The 26570-nt window shown below is 47.1% G+C and overlaps 1 protein-coding gene across 4 annotated transcripts in view; it reads left to right on the top strand.

The window, feature by feature from the left end:
* rabgap1l (RAB GTPase activating protein 1-like) overlaps positions 1-26570 on the top strand; it is a 934074-nt gene that overhangs the window by 774784 nt on the left and 132720 nt on the right. Inside the window, exon 1 of one of the 4 annotated variants that reach the window (XM_072511774.1) lies at positions 19848-20371. The exons of the other annotated variants lie outside the window; for them this stretch is intronic. Coding sequence (XP_072367875.1) covers positions 20294-20371 — 78 coding nt within the window. The 5' untranslated portion in view covers positions 19848-20293. Of the gene's footprint in view, positions 1-19847; positions 20372-26570 lie in introns of those variants that run through there. 4 annotated transcript variants of the gene reach the window in all.

Raw genomic sequence — 26570 nt, 5'->3', positions numbered from 1 at the left:
AGAAGTGGGTGTGGTTCTTAAATGATATGGGTTGATTAGTGGAGTGAGATTAGACTAACTGGGATGTTAAGGATATGGTGATGAGCAAAATGTAAGGTTAAAATAGGTGGGATGTGAAAAGAGCTCACCCATGGTTCCATCGACAATGCCTTCCAAACCCATGACTACCACCACCCAGAAGGACAAGGGCAGCAGATGCATATGAACACCAGCACCTGCAAGTTTCCCTCCAAGCTACGCACCAACCTGACTTGGAAATATTTTGCCGTTCCTTCACTGTCACTTGGTCAAAGTCCTGGAATTCTGTCCTTAATAGCACTGTGGGTGTAGCTACACAACATGGACTGCAGCGGTTCAAGAAAGCAGCTCACCACCACCTTCTCAAGGACAATAAATCCTGGCCTAGTCAACGACACCCACATCCATGAATGATTTTTTAAAAAATGGGGTGAGCAAGAGACTTGGACTGGACCAGATGGGACTTAAAGCTGGTATGGAATAATCACATGTTTTGCATTAAACTAGGTAGAATATTAAAGGGTACAGAATAGTGTGCAGGAGAGAAGGATTAGTCTGGACAAGAGATTGAAGGGTATGTAACGTGCAGGAAAGTAGTATTAAACCAGGTGGGATATGAAAGGTTATTATAAGAAACTCTTCTTTCATCGAGGAGAGGAATCAGTAGTATTTTACCTGGTAATGTGGGTATGGAGATGAATATCAAGCTTTGCAAAAGTCACTCGCTTGAAGCATTAGCTCCCTTCTCACAGATGCTGTCAGACCTGCTGAGATCGGAACATAGGAATTAGGAGCAGAAGTAGGTAATTCAATCAGATCATGGCTGATCTCTTCCTGGTCTCAAATCCACTTCCCTACCTGTTCCCCATATCCCTTTAACCCATTTTATCTATTTAACCTGTTTTTTAATCAGAAATATATCTATCTTGGAACCATTTAATTATTCAGATTTCACCGGACTATGGGGCAGTGAGTTCCACAAATTCACCACCCTCTGCGAGAAGTAGTTTCTCCAAGTCTCTTTTCTAAATCTACCGCCTCTCAAACCTATATCTGTGACCTCTCATTCTAGATTTCCCTACAAGGGGAACATTTGGTCTACGTTTACTTTATCAATCCCTTTTAATAACTTATGTACCTTGATCTATCCATTCTGATCCATCTAAATTGCAGCAAGCATAATCTCTCCTCATACTCTCCTCATCAATCTAATGAACCTCTTTTGGACTCCAATGCCACCACATCCTTCCTCAAATATGGAGACCAAAACTGGACACAACACTCCAGATGTGGTCTCCCCAACACCCTAGACAATTGCAACAAAAGGTATCTACTTTTAAACTCCAGTCCTTCTGCAATAAACGTGAGCATTCCATTTGCCTTTTGTAATTACATGCTGTACCTGCATATCAACTTCATGCAATTCATGAATCAACATACCCAGATCCCTCTGCCTATGCACAATTCCCAGGAGATTGTCCAGCATTTTCTGTTTGTGTTAGGGATGAATGATGCCCGACTTAGTTTCAATCACTGTTTTATCTCCAGGGAATCATTATTAATGCTTTGTTAGGTTACTCTCAAAACTCTTCCCAAATTATCCAGGAAGACACTGAACCACAGGTTATACACTAGGTCACATCTGCAAGTTAAAGTTTTGAACACCTAGTATTTCTATCTGCAGCAGTATAATCAGAGTTATTGAGTGGTTGAGCAACACATCACTCCAAAGAACTAATGATACACCGGTGGCTTCGATCCCTAAGCATCAATAGAGGACAGCCGCTGCAATGACTTCCATCATGGAAGCAAGGACACTCCTCTCTTTTTTTCATAATCCAAAGAACAAATGGATTACACTGTTATGACACCCTAGCTAATGCGTGGTTGATTCCACCCCCGGAGTCCCAAAATAAGTGAATTAACCAATAATTTGTATAATGTTTTCTGAATCATTGGCCCCTTGACTGCTCAATAAGTTATAGCCACCAGGTTTGTAAGTTTTTTTTTAAAATAAATATTTTATTGAGGTATTTATGGTTTTATAACAGCAACAGAAGAAACAATGTACATACAAATATAAACATAGTGCAAAAGCCGTCTTCCTCCCTCACAGGACCCACCTTACTAACCCCCTACTCTAAACTAAACCCCAGCCCCCCCCCCTTTCTCCTGACGGTTAATTTTCCCCAAAGAAGTCGATGAACGGCTGCCACCTCCGGATGAACCCTAACATTGACCCTCTCAAGGCAAACTTGATTTTCTCCAGACAGAGAAATCTAGCCATGTCAGTTAGCCAGGTCTCCGACTTCGGGTGCTTTGAGTCCCTCCAAGCTAATAATACCCGTCTCCAGGCTACCAGGGAGGCAAAGGCCAGAACATCTGCCTCTTTCTCCTCCTGGATTCCCGGGTCTTCCGACGCTCCGAAAAACGCCACCTCTGGACTCGGTGCCACCCTTGTTTTTAACACTTTGGACATGACATCCGCAAACTCCTGCCAGAATCCCTTAAGCTTCGGGCATGCCCAGAACATATGGACATGGTTCGCTGGTCCTCCCGCACAACTTGTGCACCTGTCTCCTACCCAAAGAACCTGCTCATCCGGGCCACTGTCATGTGGGCCTGGTGAACGACCTTAAACTGTATCAGGCTGTGGATGCGTTGACTCTACTCAACGCGTCCGCCCAGAGACCGTCCTCTATCTCTCCTCCTAACTCCTCTTCACATTTGTGTTTCAGCTCCTCAGTCTGTGTTTCCTCTGACCCCATGAGTTCCTTGTAAATGTCCGAAACCCTCCCTTCTCCCACCCACATTCTGGAAACTACCCTGTCCTGTATGTCCCTTGGCGGTAGGGGTGGGAAGGTTGAGACCTGCCTGCGTAGGAAGTCCCACGCCTGCAGGTACCGAAACTCATTCCCTCCTGTCAATTCAAATTTCTCCTCCAACTCCCTCAGGCTGGGAAAGCTCCCCTCTATAAACATATCTCCCATCCTCTCGATCCCTGCTCTCTGCCATCTCTGGAACCCTCAATCTAGCCTCCCCAGGGCAAACCGGTGATTATTGCAGATTGGAGACCAGACCGATGCTCCCACATGTCTTCTCCATTGCCCCCAGACTCTCAGCCCCTACCACCACAGGGCTTCACCGCCTTCAGGGGCTCCCAGACCATTGCAGCCGAGACTTCCCCTGTGTCATTAACTTCCCAATAGTTCTGGATACATTTCCTCAGCCGCCCACACACCTCCTCATCCGCTAAAAGTCCAACATCCAGTCTCCAGTGCGAGTGTTGGCCACCCTCCTTGCTCACCTGTAGGTCAACCCAGTGCGGGGCATGATCCTAGATCGTGATCGCTGAATACTCAGTGTCCACCACCCCCGTCAGTAAAGCCCTGTTCAGGATAAAAAAGTCAATCCGGGAGCACACTTTATGCACATGTGAATAGAAGGAGAATTCCTTCACTCTCGGCCGCCCAAACCTCCATGGATCCACCCCCCCCCCCCCCCCCCCATCTGCTCCATAAACTCCTTTAGCTCCTTTGCCATTGCTGGCACCCTGCCTGTCCTTGAGCTCGACCGGTCTAGCCCTGGGTTAATGACTGCGTTAAAGCCCCCCCCCAGGCCAACTTGTGCGAATCCAGGTCCGGGATTTTCCCCAGCATCCTCCTTATGAACTCCACATCATCCCAATTTGGTGCGTACACATTCACAAACACCACCGTCAGCCCATCCAGCATCCCACTAACCATAATGTAACGGCCTCCCCCATCCGCAACTGTTCTTCCCACCTCGAATGACACTCGCTTGTTAATCAGGATCCCGACCATTCTAGTCTTTCAGAGTCTAGCCCCGAGTGGAAAACCTGTCCGACCCATCCCTTCCTTAATCTAATCTGGTCAGTTACTCTAAGATGCATCTCCTGCAACATTGCCACGTCCGCCTTCAGTCCCCTCAAATGTGTGAACACGCGTGCCCTCTTAACCGGCCCATTTAGCCCCCCCCCCCCCCCCCCCCCCCCCCCCGCCGTTCAGCCATTACCTTTCTTGGGCCAGTCTCCAGCCCACGCATCCACAGGCCCACCCCCAGGCAGCCTCCGCCCCCGACCTCCTTTTTGTCCCACAGCAAAAGTCCCTCCCCCGTCAGCAGAACATTCCCCTCCCCACCAGTAACAGCACTATGCAAACCACCCCCTTCAACAGGCATAACATCTGCCCACCCCCCATCCATGAGCTAGCCTGCCCAGTTAGCTTGGTGGCCCCCGCAATGGCGCCCCTATTGTGTCGTCCCCCCCGGCTCGGACACACATGTGCAAAAGAAAAACAATCCCAAACCAATTGCCCTAAAAAAACACACAGAAAATCAAACAGAAGATCCAACATCTAACATGCACACCTCCATCCCCCATCAGTGCAAATGCAAATTTTAACTCGCACAGCTTTGCAGCAGGCCCCAAATCAATACAGAAGGCATTACAGATAACGTCCAAAAACAAAAACCTTTTTTAATATGAGCGCTGCAGCAAAGTTCAAAGACCTCAGTCCGCTACCAGCCCTTTCCTTCTAGCGGAGTCCATCGCTTCCTCAGGCGACTCAAAGTAAAAATGTTGCTCCTCATAAGTGACCCAAAGACGGGCCGGATACAACAGTCCAAATTTAACCTTCTTCTTGAAAACGGTCGACTTTATCTGGTTGAACCCTGCCCTTCTCCTGGCCATGTCCGCGCTCAGATCTTGATATATACGCAGGATGCTGTTCTCCCATTTACAGCTCCGTGTCTGCCTGGCCCTCCGTAAAATACACTCCTTGTCCAGGTACCTGTGGAATCTCACCACCATTGCCCTCGGGGGGTCCCCCACACGCGGCTTCCTCGTGAGCGCTCTGTGAGCCCTGTCCATCTCCAAGGGCTGGGAGAACGTCCCATCCCCCAGTAACTTCTCGAAAATGCCCGCTATGTATGCCCCTGTGTCCGTTCCTTCGGATCACTCTGGGAGACAACGATTCTCAAGTTCTGCCGGTGGGACCTATTCTCTAGGTCCTCCACCTTCTCCAGGAGCCTTTTCTGCTGGTCTCTCCGCATCCCCACCTCCAACTCCACTGCTGTTTGGTGTTCCTCCTGCTCAGTCAGTGCCTTCTCCACTTTCTGGATCGCCCGATCTTGTGCATCCAGTCTAAGTTCCAGCCACGCAATCGATTCCTTAATCAGGTCAAAGCATTCCTGTTTCTGCTTGGCGAAGCCCTCCTGTATGAACTGCATCAGCTGCTCCGTCGGCCGCTGGGTCGTCGAGCCAGGACCCCGGTCGTCCGCCATGCTTTCTCCCGCTGCAGCCTCAGCCCAAGCCTTCTCTGTTCGCCTATTTCTTCCTTTGCGAGCACTTCTGGTCCACCTCTCCATGCACCGATGTAGGATTTCTCTTCACAATTGCATCCACCATCACTTTTCCGAATCAAATCCTACAAAAAATTGGGGACAAAGGTCCGACCAGAGCGGGAGTCACCAAATGTGCAACCTACTCCTTCATAATTGCCACCTGAAGTGTCCAGGTTTGTAAGTTGAATACAAGCTGTGAGGAACAAAGTTGAAATATGCAATAATAATAACAGCCAGCTAATCTACTACATCCCCCTCCCTTCTACCATCCCACCCTCTACCCAAACACACACAAGACAGACACACCCAGAGGGAGGGGTAAAATAACAGGGATTATGAAAAGAGAGATGAGTGTCCTTGTTGAAGTCGCTGCAGCAGGCTGGCCTCCAAGGATGCTTAGGGATTGAAGCCACTGGTGTATCATTAGTGAGGATCTTCTGGCAGGAACATTCATTCAGTGTTTCCAGGCTGTAGTGTTAGGGGAGCCACTTTAACTTTTATTACCCTGGGCCTTCATTCAGAGGAACAGTCTCAGGACAGTTGTTTCTTACGACTCTTGGTCTCACCTTCTCCCCAGCTTCAGCCTGTGTTTTAAACTTATCTGGCATCTAAACTCACCAAAATGTCTCCCGGCTTGACTGAGGAAAAACAGAGCGTCAGAGAAGCAGTTTCCGCTGGATTTTTGAGAGGTCTGTTAACATTTCAGTGAGTGAAACCCAATGAGTTCCCTCCAGCTCTGCCTTCAGGAATTAAACACACTCAGGCTGGATAGAGAGGAAAAGCTGGCTGGATCAATTTTCTTGAAGAGAGCTCCAGCAGAGGAGTTTCTCTATTGCTGGATTTTTAAAACTGAAATCAAGGCCAATCCTACTGACTCTGCAAAACATTCTAGAATAGTCAGCACCAATGAGTATCAAGTATCAGCAAAGGTGCTGTCAATTGAGACCGCTCATTGGCCACCAACCAAGTCCATCATCGCTGATATCAGACCACAACATTGCATCCTGATTTGTCTTAGGGTCGGAGGTCAACCATCTGTTTACCAGCCTCTCGAATTAACGTTGAAGTCCATCTTAAAGGCATAGGTACATTAATTGTCCATGTACAAAACTTGAAATAGCCAAATGACAGAAATTTAAGGAAAAAACAAGGGACAAACAGGAATTAACAGGTGGATCCTTACAACACAGACGGTGCTGAGTATTAACTAAGCAATGATCATATTTTAAGGCTGCAAATTAGATATCCCAAAATAAATTCCCTTCATGTCTGACACGTTTCCAGTTTGTGTAGCCAGTCCACAAAGTAGTTCAAGTCTACAGGTGACTGGCAACTTTCAAATCTTGCATGACTTCGATCCTTACGAATGGCCTGGTTGAACCAATACCCTCTCAGAGATGGGCATTATCTACTGGAGTACTGAAAAATTAGACATTTTTGCTGCAATTATCCGTTGCTACTTTGTTTCAACTGAACCCACCTTACACACAAATAATGATCCAAACTGGATTCACTCTCAACTCGGACACTTATAAAGTTTGTTAGGATACCGGATTAGAAACCCCAAACAATTTGTAACTCATAAAACTGAGGAAAGGATACTTCACCTCAGGTGTGATGACTCTGATCAATAGGTATCTCTTATGTTAAAACAAAGTTTAATTTAAATGCAGAACTGACCACATTAACATCAAAGAAATAACTTTACAATTAACAGTTACAGTTCTTAAATAATAGGAAAAACTTTAACTCACTATTTACACCTGCCACTATATAACTTGCTAATTACAGCTGCCGCTATATACATGCCAACAAAGCAGCCCAATACAGTTCAAAATCCACTCATAAATAAAGTTAGCAATCAGGGTTACTTGTTCTCTGTGCTGCCGTTGAGAGAGAAAATCCTTTTGTCGTGTTAGACTCTAATCCTATGGGCGGCATGGTAGCACAGTGGTTAGCACTGTTGCTTCACAGGGCCAGGGTCCCAGGTTCGATTCCCGGCTTGGGTCACTGTCTGTGCGGAGTCTGCATGTTCTCCCTGTGTCTGCGTGGGTTTCCTCCAGGTGCTCTGGTTTCCTCCCACAAGTCCCGAAAGATGTGCTGTTAGGTAATTTGGACATTCGGAATTCTCCCTCTGTGCACCCGAACAGGCGTTGGAATGTTGGGACTGGGGGCCTTTCACAGAAACATCATTGCAGTGTTAATGTAAGCCTACTTGTGACAATAAAGATTATTTTTTTAAACGGCCAAAACCACAGACAGACCTGGCTCCTCCCATTAATTACATCATCTGTATCCCACATCTGTATCCCACTACAAGTCCCATGATCTGTTTAGCTAGGACTAAACACCATCCCTCATTAATTATTGACATCCCAGAGAACCTCCAAAACATAAACAATATTCTATTAGCCATCCCATAAACAGGTAAATGGTTAAAATCCATGATTACCTCGCCTTTGACACCTTAATTACAATTTTAGTCGATATACTACCTGTATGTATTATAAACTAAGGTTCTTAATAACATTACTAAAACAAAATATAAAATATAATCTATAACACATTCCTACATTCACACGTTAAGCAACAGTTCTGAGTGTCCACCCTTGAGTGAGACATGCTCTGAGATTGGATCCTTCTATCTTGGGACACTTGATTAGTAGACTGACTAGACAAATTTTGGTATCTACTTAATACTTATTTATTAGTACTACATCTAAACAGGTTACAGAGTAGGCACTTTGCTCCTAGGCATGACTGCAATCGCCCTCGCATGCTCTCGTCTAAGACATGATTGATGTCTTACCACATCATCTAAGTCATACATCAGCATTTCCTATCTATTAACCCCTTAAGAAAGACAAGCTAACTCAGTATTTTACTCATCCAAATACACTGTACCTTTTAAGATTCCTATCTGCACCTATTAGGTAAAGAATGTTACAGAAGAAAGACACCGAAGTGAACTAGCAGAGAATCTCCTGCATCTATAAAGGCTAGAAGACATCGTAATCTTTTTCAGAAGATGATGTGGAGATGCCGGCGTTGGACTGGGGTGAGCACAGTACGAAGTCTTACAACACCAGGTTAAAGTCCAACAGGTTTGTTTCGATGTCACTAGCTTTCGGAGCGCTGCTCCTTCCTCCTTCACCTGAGGAAGGAGCAGCGCTCCGAAAGCTAGTGACATCGAAACAAACCTGTTGGACTTTAACCTGGTGTTGTAAGACTTCGTACTGTTTTTCAGACGAGATTGAGCTATCAGTTGTCTGACCAGTCTAAGAAGCTCTCTATTTTTATACCTTTCTCATGCTCCCTACATTCACTTACCAATTGGAATGGTGCTGGTGTCTGAACATCTCACTCTCCCCTACCCCATCTTCGGTTAATACAGCCTGATAATTGTTGGGCCTTGTGGTTCTCGTTGGATCACTGGGGCATGGCTTTCCCACCTCCACACCTATCTTGGGATTTTTTTCCACATAAGTGGAGAGAGGCTGCATTGTGATGTTTCATTAGGTGTGACCCAACTGGTTTAAGTTGGGGATAATAGCTTTCCACACGAGTATGGGATGCCTACTGTCTGTCACAGATCTTCCTGATGCAATTAACATAACGGTTTTATAATGTTCCCATATTTGTTTCAGAAACAGTGGATGATGTTATGATGGACTATATCAGGGCAGGGTTAGAACACAAGAATATTTCTACTTGTAGCCAAGTTCAAAACAAGAGTTATAATTGTAAGATAAAGACAAACTGATCAACTAAAAAAAAAAGGTAATTTCTGTACAGAGTGATGAGAATTTAGAACTCATTGATACATGGGGTGGTTGAAGCAGGTAGCACCAGTGCCTTTGAGACTGTTGCAATTCCAGCATCATAAACCAAAATAATTAAATGTACCGACTGAACCTCAAGATTTCACTTTTTATAACTTACATTAAAGTAAGTTAAACAAATTGGGGGCAGCACAGTGGTTAGCACTGCTACCTACAGCACGGAGGGCCCGGGTTCGATCCCAGCCCCGGGTCACTGTCTGTGTGGAGTTTGCACATTCTTCCCATGTCTGTGTGGGTTTCACCCTCCGCAACCCAAAGATGTGCAGGTTAAGTGGATTGGCCACGCAAAATTGTCCCTTAATTGGAAAAAAATAATTGGGTAACTCTAAATTAAAAAAAAAATCAAAAAGGAGTTAACAGGCAAATGATTCCTCAAGTAAAAAAAGTTGATTTAATTTTAATAGTCGATACAACAAAAATGCCTATTACACAACCACAAGCACCTGGACACACTCCACACAGTCGGCATCACATGCAATTCCAAAATTCTCCAACTTGGCCTCTGGTACGGAGAAGCTCTCACTCAATCGATTCAGCCTCGAGTTGCATTCACCTGCAGCTAAATTCCATCGGAGGTCCCTGTATAGGGTTAAACCCGACTTGGCATCTGCCTGTGAACCCTCTATGACTTGGGTCACATCAGCCCTGATGGCTTAGTTTTCCAGAGTTCCTTTTCGATTGACCGACCAACCAACAATACCTGGTTCACGATCATAGAAATCATAGTATCCTTACAGTGCAGAATGAGGCCATTCAGTCCATTGAGTCAGCACCAACCCTCTGAAAAAGCACCCTACCAAGGCCCACTCACGTGCTCTATCGCCGTAACCCCTCCTAACCTTTGGACACTTAAGTGCCAATCCTGCATATCTTTGGATCTGCTCTTTTGGTGCAAACTCTCAGCCCTTTCACATGCCTCTCATATTTGCACTGCTTTTTACGATTTTGTCCCACTAAGCTCAGTCATGTACCCCTTGCCCAAGATCTTCTGGAATTGTTTTTGCTCTTCATGCAACCTTTTTGCAGAGAACTTGCTTCGGGCAGCACGGTAGCACAGTGGTTAGCACAGTTGCTTCACAGCTCCAGGTTCGATTCCCGGCTGGGTCACTGTCTGTGCGGAGTCTGCACGTTCTCCCCGTGTCTGCGTGGGTTTCCTCCGGGTGCTCCGGTTTCCTCCCACAGTCCAAAGATGTGCGGGTTAGGTGGATTGGCCATGCTGAAATAGTGTCCGAAAAATGTTTAGTGGGTTACGGGATAGGGTAGATACATGGGCTTCAGTATGGTGCTCTTTGTAAGGGCCAGTGCAGACTCGATGGGCTGAATGGCCTCCTTCTGCACTGTAAATTCTATGATTCTCTTCACACATTCTGTACTCCTCTGCTTTTGCTTTCTGTCTGCAGCTAGGTGTGGATTGTCTTAAGTTCTCCGGTCTTCTTTACAGCAATAGCGTATTTCTTCTCTTGGTGTTCCCGGACTGCAGAGCTTCTTTGTGTCTGCAGCTCTACTTTTTATGTCCGCTGGCCACAGGGCTTTAACTTCCTTCCTGTAGGTACTCCTTCCAAGTTGAGGGTCGCCAAGTCGCGTAGACTAGGCTAGTGGTCACCGCTCCACCCCTTATCTTTCCAATGATTTTCCTGCATTTTAGGGGCCTGAGATTTTCTGCTTATTTCCTGAAAATCCTTAACTTGTGTTCTCGTTATCAGTCTCTTCCGTTTCAATGGTAAATGCACGGAATTGGATCCATGCACATGGGCATTATGTGGAATTCTTTGTATGAACTTGCTTCTTCCCTACTCACCTCATGAAACACCTGATGCCTAGGTTCTTCTTCAAATTCTCTTCTCCTTCTTGGTTCCTTGGCCAGCCCTATCTCCCACAAATTTACCTTGTTGCTCCTTTGGATAGAAGGTGCGGTCCAGCAGACACCTCTGCAACTCTCCCTCATGGTTTGGCCTTTTTATATAGTTCTAGTCAAGTATACCCTTTTATATATGGAATGCACTGCCTGTGGAAGTAGTTGAGTCGGAAACATTAGGGACCTTCAAGCAGCTATTGGATAGGTACATGGATTACGGTAAAATGATATAGTGTAGATTTATTTGTTCTTGAGGGCAGCACGGTAGCATTGTGGATAGCACAATTGTTTCACGCCTCCGGGGTCCCGGGTTCGATTCCAACTTGGGTCGCTGACTGTGCGGAGTCTGCACATCCTCCCCGTGTGTGCGTGGGTTTCCTCCGGGTGCTCCGGTTTTCTCCCAAAGTCCAAGGATGTGCAGGTTGGGTGGATTGGCCATGATAAATTGCCCTTAATGTCCAAAATTGCCCTTAGTGTTGGGTGGAGGTGTTGACCTTGGGTAGGGTGCTCTTTCCAGGGGCCGGTGCAGACTCAGTGGGCCGAATGGCCTCCTTCTGCACTGTAAATTCTGTGATAATCTATGATTAATCTAGGACAAAGGTTCGGCACAACATCGTGGGCCGTAGGGCCTGTTCTGTGCTGTATTTTTCTATGTTCTATATAGAATTATTATTTTTACAAATCTCCAGGTGGTTACCCAGCAAGGTCATTGGTTTTTCCCTTAACTGTTTTATCTGTCCCCATCATTGTTGCTCAGGTTAGTGGTTTTTCAGAACTATTGTTTTACTATCTTTCGGGAGTCTGACTGACAGATTGTAACTGTCTTGTGGTTTGAGGTATCTAGGTTCCGTATTTGTGTTGAGCGAGTAATCTTCCACTTTTAAAGCATTCAGAATGATTCATGATGCAGGATGACCATAAGACATCGGAGCAGAATTAGGCCATTTGGCCCATCAAGTCTCCCCTGCCATTCAATCATGGCTGATATATTTCTTATGCCCATTCTCCTGCCTTCTCCCCATAACCCCATATCCCCTTAAACCTTTCTGGTCTTGCAAAACAAGATTATTATTTTCTTTTTAATGTTTTTGTTAAGGCATTTATAATTTTAACAATTTTCAAGAGGAATAAAAAACAAAGTAAACAACGCCCACCCAACCAACAACCCAAACCAGCTAACATGGCTTACATACACAATTCCCCAATCCTCCTTTCTCACTAACCATTTCCCGCCTTATCATCGTGCCTCCCTCTTTCCCTTTACCCCCCCCCCACCCCAGCTGACAGCTTAATTTCCCCAAAGAAGTCGATAAATGGCTGCCACCTCCGAGCAAACGCAGGGCGAACTTGATTTTGTCAAGCCTGAGAAACCCAGCCATGTCACTAACCCACAGCCCCGATTTTGGGAGCTCTGAGTCCCTCCATGCCAATAAGATCCGTCTCCGGGCTACCAGGGAGGCAAAGGCCAAAACATCAGCATCTCTCGTCCCCTGGACTCCTGGATCTTCCGACACCAGAAATCGCTACCTCTGGACTTGGAAACACCCTTACCTTCAATACCGTGGACATGATATCGGCAAATCCCTGCCAAAACCCCTTAAGCCTCGGACACGCCCAAAACATGTGGACATGATTCGCGAGCCCACCCACTCACCGCCCAGACCTATCCTCCATCCCTTCAAAGAACCTGCTCATTCGGGCCACAGTCATGTGCGCCCTGTGGACCATCTTGAATTGTATCAGGCTAAGCCTGGCACACGACGAGGACGGGATGACTCTACTTAGGGCATCCTCCCACAACTCAACTCCCCACCCAGCTCTTCCTCCCACTTTCACTTTACTTCCCCTATCGGGGCTCCCTCCCAGTCCATGAGCTCTTTATAAATTTCCGATACCTTCCCCTCCCCCACTCTCAACACTACCTTGTCCTGTACCCCCTGGGGCGGCAGGTGCGGAAAGGTCGAAACCTGCCTTCGTGCAAAGCCCCTCACCCGCAAGTAGCGGAACCCATTCCCACCAGACAGCTTGAACTCCTCCGATTTCTCCAAACACGGAAAGCCTCCATCAATAACCAAATCCCCAATCCGCTCGATCCCAGCCCGCTCGCTGCCACCCCCAAATCCCCCCATCCAGTCCCCCCGGAGCAAATCGGTGGTTGCCACAAATTGGTGCCCACACCACCCCATACTTTCCGCCACTCTCCCCACACCCTCAGGGCAGCCACTACTACCGTGCTTATGTATTACCGAGCCGGCGAGAACGGCAGCTCCGCCGTTAACAATGCACCTAAACTCGTGCCCCTACATGAGACCGCCTCCACCAGCTCCCACATCGCCCCCTCAACCACCAACCCCTCCCCACTACCTACTTCCTGACCATTGCTATGTTTGCCACTCAATAATAGTTTATAAAATTTGGTAGGGTCAGCCTTCGACCCGGCTCCAGCACCACCACCTTCACCTGCTGGGTTTTACCTGCCCACACAAACCCAAATATCATCGCATTCACGCTCTTGAAGAAAGCCTTGGGGATAAAAATAGGAAGGCTCTGAAATATGAACAGAAACCTCAGGAGGACCGTCATTTTCACTGATTGCACCTCCCCGCCAGTGACAACGGAAGCACATCCCACCTTCTAAAGTCTCCCTTCATCTGCTCCACCAACAGAGCCAGATTCAGCTTGTGCAGCTGCTCCCACTCCCGCACCACCTGGATGCCCAATTATTGAAAGCTCCCCCCCCCCCCCAATCCCACCACCTTGAACAACATCTCCCCCAATGTATCTCCTGCTCCCTCGCTTGGATTGGAAAGACCTTGCTTTTACCCCAAAATATCTTTCCTTAGATAAGGAGACCAAAACTGTTCAGTTTTCCAGGTGTGGTCTAACTAGTGCCTTGTATAGTTTTAGCAGGACTTCCTTATTTTTATATTCCATTTCCTTTGAGATAAAGGCCAACATTCCATTTGCTTTCTCAATTGCCTGCTGAACTTCCTTGATTAATGCATCCAAGCAAGATGTCTGTTTTATTGTCAACCTCAATATTCCTCCATCATGCCCACCTTGAGGGTGATGTCTGATCCCTCCTCCCCTGCTTAATCAATTATGCAAATTTATAGTTATACATATGATATTGCTGCCCCACACACTGAAACCAACACATCAAGAAAGTAAAAACAGTTCAGTCAGGCGGTTATGTGCTATCATAGGTGTGTTCCCACATTATATACTAAATTCCGCCACTCGATCCTCTAATTCTATTTGTTGCTAATCTGCCTTGTTGCCCTGCTTCGACTCTGCCAGGTGCTATGTGAATACTGTATTTGGATCAGCTGTAGGGATAGTGAAGGAATTGGGCATCAGCCAACATAGCCTCTGCCTGAAATGAAATGTTGACCTGTTTCTCAGTTGACCTCAGTTTCTCAGTCACATTGCGAACTTGGACCCATTTAAGGATTGTGGTCTCCCACCCATGTCATTTCAGTAGGGGTCAGGCAGAAGGAAGGACTAATTGTTTGGAACCAATCACACCCCCACAAGTGGTGACGTGGTATCTAATCTTATTTTGATAAGCTGACTCCGTACTCCACCAATGAGTAGTCACCGAAAGGTACATTCTGGACCCTCTGCACCTATCCTGAATCTACAGGGTGATGCATTCTTCTAGAGCATATCACCAAATCATCCACTTATCATCTGAAGGATGAAAATAAATCACTCACAGGTCCCCTTTTCTAATTACATAGAATTACATAGAATTAACAGTGCAGAAGGAGGCCATTCGGCCCATCGAGTCTGCACCGGCTCTTGGAAAGAGCACCCTACCCAAGTCCACACCACCCTATCCCCATAACCCAACCCAGAACTAAGGGCAATTTAGCTTGGCCAATCCACCTAACCTGCACATCTTTGGACTGTGGGAGGAAACCGGAGCACCCGGAGGAAACCCACGCAGACACTGGGAGAACGTGCAGACTCCGCACAGACAGTGACCCAATCCGGAATCGAACCTGGGACCCTGGAGCTGTGAAGCAATTATGCTAACCACCATGCTACCGTGCTGCCCCCATTGATTCTAGACAATAGATTTCCTTCAATTTTCCATTATTATGTGGTATGGTCAATAGTGAGGGCAGAGCCATCGTTCCCTTTGTGGTATTACAAGGTTTCCTAACCGTATCTATATCTACAAGATTAAGTTGTAATTTGTTTCAGTCTAGCAATTGTGGAAACATTGATAGCTGCTACCTTTCATCAAGGTTGCCGTGGCCTGTTGGAAAACCATGCTGGAAAACTTAGCCTTTCCAACCTGGCACGGTAGCACAGTGGTTAACATTGTTGCTTCACAGCTCCAGGGTCCCTGGTTCGATTCCGGCTTGGGTCACTGTCTGTGCAGAGTCTGCACGTTCTCCCCGTGCCTGCGTGGGTTTCCTCCGGGTGCTCCGGTTTCCTCCCACAGTCCAAAGATGTGCAGGTTAGGTGGATTGGCCATGCAAAATTGCCCTTAGTGTCCAAAAAGGTTAGGTGGGGTTTCTGGGTTACAGGGATATGGTGGCGGCATGGGTGTAATTGGGGTGCTCTTTCCAAGGACCGGTGCAGACTCGATGGGCCGAATGCACCGTTGATTATATGATCTCTAAACAATCCTTAATGGGGTTTCTAAAATATATATTTCACTCTGCTTTACACTCCCAATTCTGATGCTCGATTTCCCTAGTTCTGTCGTAGTACGACGGCAGATCGCAATCACAGAACTGTTACAGGGAAAGTGGCCATTTTGCCCTCTCAGCTCTCCGAGCACCCCTTCCCACCTTCTGCCAATAACCCTTCCCATTCTTCCTGTTCAGACAACAGCCTGACCTCCTTTCAAATGCTTCAATTGAATCTGCCTTCACCACATACTTAGGTAGTGCGTTCCAGTCCGAGCCACTCGCTGTATGAAAAGATTTTTCCTGATATCACTATTGCTTTTTTTATTAATTATTGTGCGCTCTGTTTTAAAAATATATATATTTTTCTCCTTTTTCACATTTTCTCCCAAATTTACACCCACCAACAATAAACAATAATCAGCAACAAATATGTCAATCCCCATAACAATAACAACGATCCCATCCTCCCACCAACCCCCAAACATTGGCCTGCATGTTTACATAAACAAATGACAAAAAGGAATCGGGGATTACCCACAGTCACCCTTAATACAAACAGCCCCCCTCCCCCCCAACCCTCCCACCCATGAAATGAAAATGAAATTAAATGAAAATTGCTTATTGTCACGAGTAGGCTTCAATGAAGTTACTGTGAAAAGCCCCTAGTCACCACATTCCGGCGCCTGTTCGGGGAGGCTGGTACGGGAATTGAACCATGCTGCTGGCCTGCCTTGGTCTGCTCTAAAAGCCAGCGATTTAGCCCAGTGAGCTAAATCAGCCTCAACTAATGTTCGATGTTATCCAGTTCTTGAAAGTGCATAATGAATATTGCCCATGACTTGTAGAACCCCTCCATCCTTCCCCTCAGTTCAAACTTAACCTTCTTAAGAGTCAAGAATTCCAACAGGTCCCCCCGCCACGCCAGGGCACAGGGTGGAGAGGCTGCTCTCCATCCCAACAGGATCCACCTCCGGGCGATCAACGAGGTGAAGGCTACGATATCTGCCTCCGCACCCGTTTCCAACCCTGGCTGGTCCAACACCCCGAATATGGCCTCCCGAGGACCCGGGTCCAGTTTCACATGCACCACCTTGGAAATGACCCTAAAAACCTCCTTCCAGTAATCCTGTCGCTTTTGGACAGGACCAAAACATATGAACGTGGCTAGCGCCCCCGCCCCCCCGCAACGTTCACACATATCTTCTACTCCTTCAAAGAATCGGCTCATCCTTGCCCTCGTGAGGTGTGCTCTGTATACCACCTTCAGCTGTACCAGCCCCAACCTTGCGCATGAGGTGGAGGCATTCACTCTCCAGAGCACCTCACACAAGACCCCCTCCTTTAAGACCTCTCCCAACTCTCCCTCCCACTTTGCTTTGATCCCTTCCAGTGGTGCCTTATCCTCTTCCAAAAGGAGCAGGGGGGACATAGGATATCCCTGCCTCGTTCCACAGTGGACAGAAAAGTATCTGGAGCTGATGTTGTTTGTGTGGACACTCGCCTTCGGCTCCTTATATAGTAGCTTTACCCAGTTCACAAATCTTGGTCCAATCCCAAACCTCTCCAGAACTGGCATCAAGTACCCCCATTCTACCCGGTCAAACGCTTTCTTGGCGTCCAATGCCACAACCACCTCTGTCTCCTTCCCTTCCGCCGGTGCCATAGTGACGTTCAAAACCCTCCTAATGTTCGAAAAAAGCTGCCTCCCTCTCACGAACCCCGTCTGATCTTCACCTATCACCTTCAGGAGGCACTCCTCCAGCCTACCCGCCAGTACCTTCGCCAATACTTTTGCGTCCACGTTCAGAAGTGATATGGGCCTATACAACCCACACTCCGTCGGATCCTTATCTTTTTTTAGCAAGAGTGAAATCGATGCCTGCCCCAAGGTTTGTGGCAACACCCCCTTCCTTATCACCTCTTCAAACAGCCCCACCATCAGGGGTGCCAGCTTATCCTTGAATTTTTATAATATTCCACTGGAAACCCATCCGGTCCTGCCACCTTCCCCGACTGCATCCTACCAATCGCATCCTTTATCTCCTGCTCCACTATTGCTCCTTCTAATGTAGCCCTGTCCCCCTCCGCTAGCCTTGGGTACTCCAACCCATCTAGAAATTCCTGCATCTCACGGTCTCCCCCAGGTGGCTCTGACCTGTACAACCTCTCATAAAACTCCTCAAAAACCTTGTTAATCAGCTCCGGAGCCACCACCAACTTCCCTGCCCTATCCCTCACCTGAAGAATTTCCCTTGCCGCTGCTTCCCTCTGGAGCTGACCTGCTAACATACGCCCTGCTTATCTCCATGGTCATAAACTGCACCCCTTGCTCGTCTCAGTTGGCGCACCGCCTTCCTGGTAGACAGTCGGTCGAAGCTCGCCTGTAGTTCCTTCCTCTTTTCCAGCTTCGCTGGGAACCCATCTTCATAACTCCTATCTACTTCCAGCATCTCATCTATTACCCTCTGCCGCTCCAACCTCTCCTCTTTGTCCACCCTGGCCTTAAACAAAATTACCTCACCCCTCACCACCGCCTTTAGAGCCTCCCAGACAACTGCCTTCTACACCTCACCCGTACAGTTGAAACCTACATATTCCTTAATTACCTTTTCAATTTTCAAGTAGTAGCATGGATAGAGGATTGGTTAATTAATAGAAAGCAAAGAGTGGGGATTAATGGGTGTTTCTCTGGTTGGTAATCAGTAGCTAGTGGTGTCCCTCAGGGATCAGTGTTGGGCCCACAATTGTTCACAATTTACATAGATGATTTGGAGTTGGGGACCAAGGGCAATGTGTCCAAGTTTGCAGACGATACTAAGATGAGTGGTAAAGCAAAACGTGCAGAGGATACCGGAAGTCTGCAGAGGGATTTGGATAGGTTAAGTGAATGGGCTAGGGTCTGGCAGATGGAATACAATGTTGACAAATGTGAGGTTATCCATTTTGGTAGGAATAACAGCAAAAGGGATTATTATTTAAATGATAAAATATTAAAACACGCTGCTGTGCAGAGAGACCTGGGTGTGCTAGTGCATGAGTCGCAAAAAAGTTGGTTTACAGGTGCAACAGGTGATTAAGAAGGCGAATGGAATTTTGTCCTTCATTGCTGGAGGGATGGAGTTTAAGACAAGGGAGGTTATGCTGCAATTGTATAAGGTGTTAGTGAGGCCACACCTGGAGTATTGTGTTCAGTTTTGGTCTCCTTACTTGAGAAAGGACGTACTGGCACTAGTGGGTGAGCAGAGGAGATTCACTAGGTTAATCCCAGAGCTGAAGGGGTTAGATTACGAGGAGAGGTTGAGTAGATTGGGACTGTACTCGTTGGAATTTAGAAGGATGAGGGGGGATCTTATAGAAACATATAAAATTATGAAGGGAATAGATAGGATAGATGCGGGCAGGTTGTTTCCACTGGCGGGTGAAAGCAGAACTAGGGGGCATAGCCTCAAAATAAGGGGAAGTAGATTTAGGACTGAGTTTAGTAGGAACTTCTTCACCCATAGGGTTGTGAATCTATGGAATTCCTTGCCCAGTGAAGCAGTAGAGGCTCCTTCATTAAATGTTTTTAAGATAAAGATAGTTTTTTGAAGAATAAAGGGATTAAGGGTTAGAGTGTTCGGGCCGGAAAGTGGAGCGGAGTCCACAAATGATCAGCCATGATCCCATTGAATGGTGCAGCAGGCTCGAGGGGCCAGATGGCCTACTCCTGCTCCTAGTTCTTATGTTCTTATGAACCTGGGACCTCGGTGCCGTGAGGCAGCAGTGCTAACCACTGCACCACTGTGCTGCCCTTAGTGCCTAAGGATAACCTGATGTTATGTTCCCAGGGATAATCTCAATACATGAGGGTTTAAAAATGAGAGGTCCCATTACAGTGAAAACTTCCAACAACAGCCACAAATCTGGGAGTTTTGGCAGTCCGGTTTAGTATGTGCTGCATTTACCTACGGAATGGGAATAAAGGAGGGCTTGGAGTGTTAGAGAGGCTGGATTGCTGAACAATGGGAGTCTGACTGTTAGCTGTGCTGTGCAGCTTTAGCAAAGAAAACAGTCTGCAGGGGGTGGTCAGCATGTCAAAGAGGCTGAGCCAGATGGGAGCCTAGGTGGCTCAGCACAACCCTCTCCCGTTTCCAAACAGCTCCCGTGAGGCATGGGCTTGCATGCTCATTCACTGGCTGCCTCATTACACATTCACAGCAACGCTGGGAACAGCAGCCTTCACGTTTACAGCCAGAGGCAATGAGCTCACCGACTACATTAGCAGGAGCAGCTCTGCCTCAGCTCCTCGGCGTGGATCTCCAAAGTGCTGTCATTCTTTCACCGACGACACCATGCCAACAAGCTCAATGCTAACTCAGTGGAAGGGGCAAGACTGCTGAATTAACAACCCCCGCCCCCAGCCGCCACCACCAATTTCTCCCATTTGCTCTGACTCCTGAACCAGCAAACTGGATCCGTCCTGCTTCCTCCTGACAGAAGAGGGGCTTCCCTGTTCCGCCCCTTCCCTCTCGGCAGTGCAGAACCCCCGCTCCAAAGCCCAAGAAACACAGGATGACGGCCACAAGATGGTGAACGAGTATGCCTGCCGGCTGCTGGATCTGCTAGGGATGGGTCATCGCTTGTTTGTACCTCGGCTGCTGCCGGTGAGCATCTTTTCTCAGAGAGGTTGAGGCTGGGCGGGGGGGGGGGGGGAGAGATGGGAGGACTGGCAGGAGGCAGATGTCTGCAGCCTGGAATTAATGAAATTTGCTGAGAATTATTGAGCTATTGATGGCTGCCTGTGGGTGGCCCTGAATCATTCAAAGCAGTCAGATCCTTGCAGCAGCAAGCCCAAGTCTGTGTGCAATGTAACGCAGTCAGAAGTCTTTGCACCCTCCCTTATATGCACATTATGCTGCCTGAATTATTGAGCTACTGTTTTTTTAAATTGCCACAACTTGTTTAACGTTGCACTTGTCTCTGGCTGGCAGGCGCTGATCTCCTCGGCTGCTGTTCCTAAATTGTTGCTTGCCTGTGTTCTCCCATACAATTGCTGAAGCACGGAAGTTTTCTTTGTACCATTGTGCTTGCGATGGTTTTGACAGTGCATGCACTGAATATGCAACCCTGTGCACATAGGAGCAATCACACCACTTGGGAGTTGCCTTTCCTTTCATTCATTGTGTTAATTAGCGAGGAGATTGCTGTATTGTGCAGTCGTGCGAGGGCACCCTGCTCCTGTTTGTGAGTGGGGCGTGGTACTGCCACTGGCATTGAAGCTGGTAGGGTTGGGACAACCTTCTGGATGTGGGTTGTACTGCTAAGCCTCAGGTGGCACTGCCAGGAAACCCGACGCTCCCTGATCTCTGGCTGCTTTTCTTCAATAATTTGAGTTCTTACTGATTAAAAGCTAAAATCTAATTGGGAAAGCGACTGGCTCTCCGGACCTCCCTTGACCTGCAGTTTGCAGGCCTGTGAGTGCAACAGGCATTGCTGACTGTAAAGCTCAAAAACATACCTATCAGAGGCGGGGCACAGAACCAGACAGCACTGACCTCGCTCATTTACAGCAAAATATGGGCTGAATGCAGCTTCCAATCCTGATTTTATAATCCCAGTTTTCCAAGTCCTTTATTAATTACTCCCTGCCAATTGATGCAAATGGTGACAATTCAAAGTTTATTGCAAAATCATTAGATTCGGGTTTAACCCCATTGGCTCAAGGGAGAGATTGGTTAATTGTGAGATCCAGTCGACTTGGGTTGGGTTGGGTTTGGGAGGGGATTGCGGGATCATGGCTGCTTGGGGAAGGGGATAATTGGAGAATCCTGTTGGCTCGGGGTAGGGGGTAATTGTAGAATCCTATTGGCTCGGGATAGGGGGTAATTGTAGAATCCTATTGGCCCGGGATAGGGGGTAATTGTTGAGCCTTGTTGGCTCGGGGTGGGGGTAATTGTAGAATCCTATTGGCACGGGGTGGGGGTAATTGTAGGATCTTGTTGGCTCAGGGTGGGGGTAATTGTAGGATCCTGTTGGTTCGGGATAGGGGGTAATTGTAGAATCTTGTTGGCTCGGGGTGGGGGTAATAGTAGAATCCTGTTGGTTCGGGATAGGGGGTAATTATAGAATCCTATAGGTTCGGGATGGGGTAATTGTAGAATCCTGTTGGCACGGGGTGGGGGTAATTGTAGAATCTTGTTGGTTTGGGGTGAGGGGTAATTGTAGAATCTTGTTGGCTCGGGGTGGGGGGGTAATTGGAGAATCCTGTTGGCTCGGGATGGGGGGGAATTGTGGAATCTTGTTGGCTTGGGATAGGGGGTAATTGTAGAATCCTGTTGGCTCGTGGTGAGGGTAATTGTAGAATCTTGTTGGCTCGGGGTGAATGTAATTGTAGAATCTTTTGGCTCGGGGTGAGGGGTAATTGTAGAATCTTGTTGGCTCGGAGTGGGGGTAATAGTAGAATCCTGTTGGTTCGGGATAGGGGGTAATTATAGAATCCTGTAGGTTCGGGATGGGGTAATTGTAGAATCCTGTTGGCACGGGGTGGGGGTAATTGTAGGATCTTGTTGGCTCAGGGTGGGGGTAATTGTAGAATCCTGTTGGCTTGGGGTGGGGGGTAATTGTAGAATCTTGTTGGCTCGGGGTGGGGGGGTAATTGGAGAATCCTGTTGGCTCGGAATGGGGGGAATTGTGGAATCCTGTTGGCACGGGGTAGGGGGTAATTGTAGAATCCTGTTGGCTCGGGGTGAGTGTAATTGTAGAATCTTGTTGGCCCGGGTGAGTGTAATTGTAGAATCTTTTGGCTCGGGGTGGGGGTAATTGTAAAATCCTGTTGGTTCGGGATAGGGGGTAATTGTAGCATCCTGTAGGTTCGGGATGGGTTAATTGTAGAATCCTGTTGGTTCGGGATAGGGGGTAATTGTAGAATCCTGTAGGTTCAGGATGGGGTAATTGTAGAATCCTGTTGGCACGGGGTGGGGGTAATTGTAGAATCCTGTTGGCACGGGGTGGGGGTAATTGTAGGATACTGTTGATTCGGGATGGGGGGTAATTGTCGAATCCTGTTGGCTCGGGTTTGGGGGGGTTATCGTAAAATCTTGTTGGCTCAGGTTGGGGGTAATTGTAGAATCCTGTTGGCTCGGGGTGGGGTCAATTGTAGAATCCTGTTAACTCGGGGTGGGGGTAATTGTAGAATCCTGTTGCCTCGGGGTGGGGGGTAATTGTAGAATCCTGTTGGTTCGGGATAGGGGGTAATTGTAGAATCTTGTTGGCTCGGGGTGGGGATTAATTGTGGAATCCTGTTGGCTCGGGGTGGGGGGTTATCGTAAAATCTTGTTGGCTCGGGGTGGGGGTAATTGCAGAATCTTGTTGGCTCGGGGTGGGGTCAATTGTAGAATCCTGTTGACTCTGGGTAGTGGTGAATTGTAGAATCCTGTTGGCTCGAGGTAGGGCATAATTGTAGAATCCTGTTGGCTCGGGATAGGGGGTAATTGCAGAATCTTGTTGGCTCGGGCTGCGGGTAATTGAGGAATCCTGTTGGCTCGGAGTAGGGGGTAATTGTGAATTGTGGAATCCTGTTTGTTCGTAGCAGGGGGTAATTATGGAAAAGAGTCTAGCCCTGTTCAGTCTTTCGTGATGTCAGTTCTAATTTCTGTTACTATCCTTGTTAACCTTTCAGTCTATTCTTCGGTTATTTTTAAAACTTTCTATAGCAGGGTTTCCCAAAATGTTTCGAGCTGCGGAACCCCTAGTGACGACCCAAGCGCATTGGGGAACCCCAAGCATTCTCATAATACCAATGTCCCTTTTTTGTCCCAACATCGGTGCAAATACAGAAATCAAATGTAAACAAGTTTGTTTCCTAGCAATATCTATGTCTATATATTAGGAAAGCGGACATAGTCACAAATACATTCGCCAGCTACATGGCCCCCTCGCATTAACCCCTGACCAAGCCACCCACCCATGGCCCCTTAATATTAATCTCACATCCTGTAAGGACTCCTTACATTCTCCTAGTTTCTTCCATCTGTTCCACTGTGCCACTTTCCAAACAGCACTGCTGACATGCCTTCATACTTCCTTAATCGTGGTTTCCCACCCACTGTGGTCGACAGGGCTCTTAACGCTGTCCGACCCATCTCCCACAACTCTGCCCTCGCCCCTTCTCCTACCACCCAGAACCAGGATAAGGTCCCCCTTGTCTTCACTTTTCACCCACCAGCCTCCACATTTAAAGAATTATCCTCCGCCAACTCCATAATAATGCCATCACCAAACACATCTTCCCATCACTCCCCCTGTCAGCGTTCCACAGGGACGGTTCCCACTAGGATTCCCTGGTCCTCCACTCCATCACCCCCAATACCTCACCCTCTTTCCACAGCATCTTCCCATGGATTCGCAGAAGTGCAACACCTTCCCCTTTACCTCCTCCCTGCTCAACATCCAAGGCGCAAACACTTTTGAGGTGAGGTGCACCTCCTTCAATCTGTCTATTGCATTTTCTGTTCCCAATGCGATCTACTCTACATTGGAGAGACTAAACGCAGACTGGGTGACCACTTTGCAGAACCCCTTCGGTCCGTCCGTAAGCAGAACCCAGACCTTCCTGTCGTTTGCCATTTCAATTCACCGTCCTGCTCTCACATCCACATGTCTGTCCTTGGCCTGCTCCAATGTTCCAGTGAAGCCCAGTGCAAACTGGAAGAACAGCACCTCATCTTCCAATTGGCACGTTACAGCCTTCCGGACTTAACTTTGAGGTCAGGAACTTCAGACTGTGAACTCTCTCCTCCACCTTCACTCCATTTTTATTTCAGTCAATTGATTTTCATTTCTTCTATCGACCCGTTTTTCCCCCTCACCATTGTCCCTCCTCTCTCTCTCCCCCCCCCCCCACCCCACTTGGGCCATCTGTTCCCTGTTCCTAGCTATCCTTTGCCACATTTTGATTTCTTAAGATGCCACTATCAGCATACTCTTGGTTTGATGAAAACTATTTACATTCCCTTTGTCTTTCTGTCCACGGCATTTTTGTCAATCTCCATTTTGCTGGCCCTCTGTCCAGCTCCTCTGCTCCACGCACCCCACCCCCCTTCACAACAGTATAAATCTGATCCTATTTCCAGTTCTCTCCAGCTTTGAAAAAGAGTCATCCAGACTCAAAACATTAGCTCCCTTCTCTCTCCACAGATGCTGTCAGACCTGCTGAGATTGTCCACTATTTTTTTTTGTTCAGATATAAGCATCCGTAGTAAGTTGCTTTTATCCCCTTGCAATAAGTGCTGACATGCCATTTGTCTTGTAATTTCTTGTGCCGCGATGCTCACCTTTTGTGTTTTTTGTAAATGCACATCAATTACCACTGAGCATCAATGTTTAGACGTTGCAGCACATTAAAAGGGATCAGTTACAATTTCTACTCTACACCAAAGTGCATCAATCTGATTGCCACCAGCTCCCGCTGTTCAATCCTCGCTGTTGGTCATAGACTTTTCTGCCCAACAGCAATGAGATGGAATAAATCAATCAAATGGACCAATCAGAGAAAAAACTCTCTGAATGCTGATGGGCTGACTAGTCAGCCTATCAGCATGTAGTGCTCCAAGTGGCCTTGCCACCACGGCCACCAGCTCTGCAAACCCCCAGGAGTCTGTAGACCCCAGGTTGGACACCATGTTCTATAGTAATGGTTCTGTGTAAATTTTTTCTTGTTGCTGGGATTGTGAGTTCTGACAAATAGAAAGTGAAATAGAGGATTTATGACAGTTTTGTGCTGTAATTGTGGAACCTCTTTAGGTCAGAGCTGAGTTTGTGGAATCCTGCCACATCAGAGCTGTGAATGTGGGATCGAAGCGGATCAAACTTCTGTATATGAGGTGTCAATACTGTGTTACCATCAGTCAGCACTCACCAACAAGATCTGCATTTTAGAACCTAGGTCACCCAAACCTATTAAATCAAAGGACCCTACAACCCTTGAGCCTTTTGAGGGGCAGGGGGAGGTGGTGGGAAGACAGATTGCTTGATTTAGGAAATTTAGAAGAAGTCCATAGAAACCCTCCTGTGCAGAAGAAGGCCATTTGGCCCATTGAGTCTGCATCGACTGTCTGGAAGAGCACTCTACCTAGGCCCACTCCCCCACCCTATGACCCTAACCTGCATATCTTTGGACTGTAGGAGGAAACCAGAGCACTTGGAGAAAACCCATGCAGACACTGGGAGAAAGTGCAAACTCCACACAGACAGTCACCCAAGGCTGGAATTGACCCTGGGGTTGTGAGGCAGCAGTGCTAACCACATTACCGCCAAATAATAATGCTATCGTAATAATTGATACGATAGTGGAGAACTGTTGAGGCCAAAATGATCGCACCATGGGATAGGGATTCTATGATTCTACGGTTCAGTGTAAGAATAGAAGAGGATAAAGACTTTGAGGGTGGGAGATCAAAAAGGCAACTGGATCATTAGCAAATAAAGGGGAAAACTGCAGTGGAAAATATTCCAAATGTAAAATTGATGGAGGAAAAATAATGTACTCTTAACAGGAAAAAGGTGTCTGCAAAGATGAGTGACATGGGTTTGAAACAAAATGATTTAAAAGGGATGTGTTTGATGAGTTAAAAATCATGAGGAATCTAGAGTGTGTAGTAGTAAGCTGAAAAGGGGATTGATTGAATACAAGAATAGGCCAACAGATAATATAAAATGAAACAATAAAGCGTTGTAAAATATAAATTAGAGAACTGTTAAAGAAGAGGTAGGGCTCTCTGTAATGAAAGTGAATCTAATTTTAGAATGTGATAAATATTTCAAATTTTTTTTAAAGACGTATGGTGACAATGTAGGTGTTTTAGA

This window comes from Scyliorhinus torazame, chromosome 7 (assembly GCF_047496885.1).
Source record: "Scyliorhinus torazame isolate Kashiwa2021f chromosome 7, sScyTor2.1, whole genome shotgun sequence".
NCBI lineage: Eukaryota > Metazoa > Chordata > Chondrichthyes > Carcharhiniformes > Scyliorhinidae > Scyliorhinus > Scyliorhinus torazame.
The sequence above is the reverse complement of the archived record's forward strand: the minus strand, read 5'-3'. Positions and strand labels throughout refer to the sequence as shown.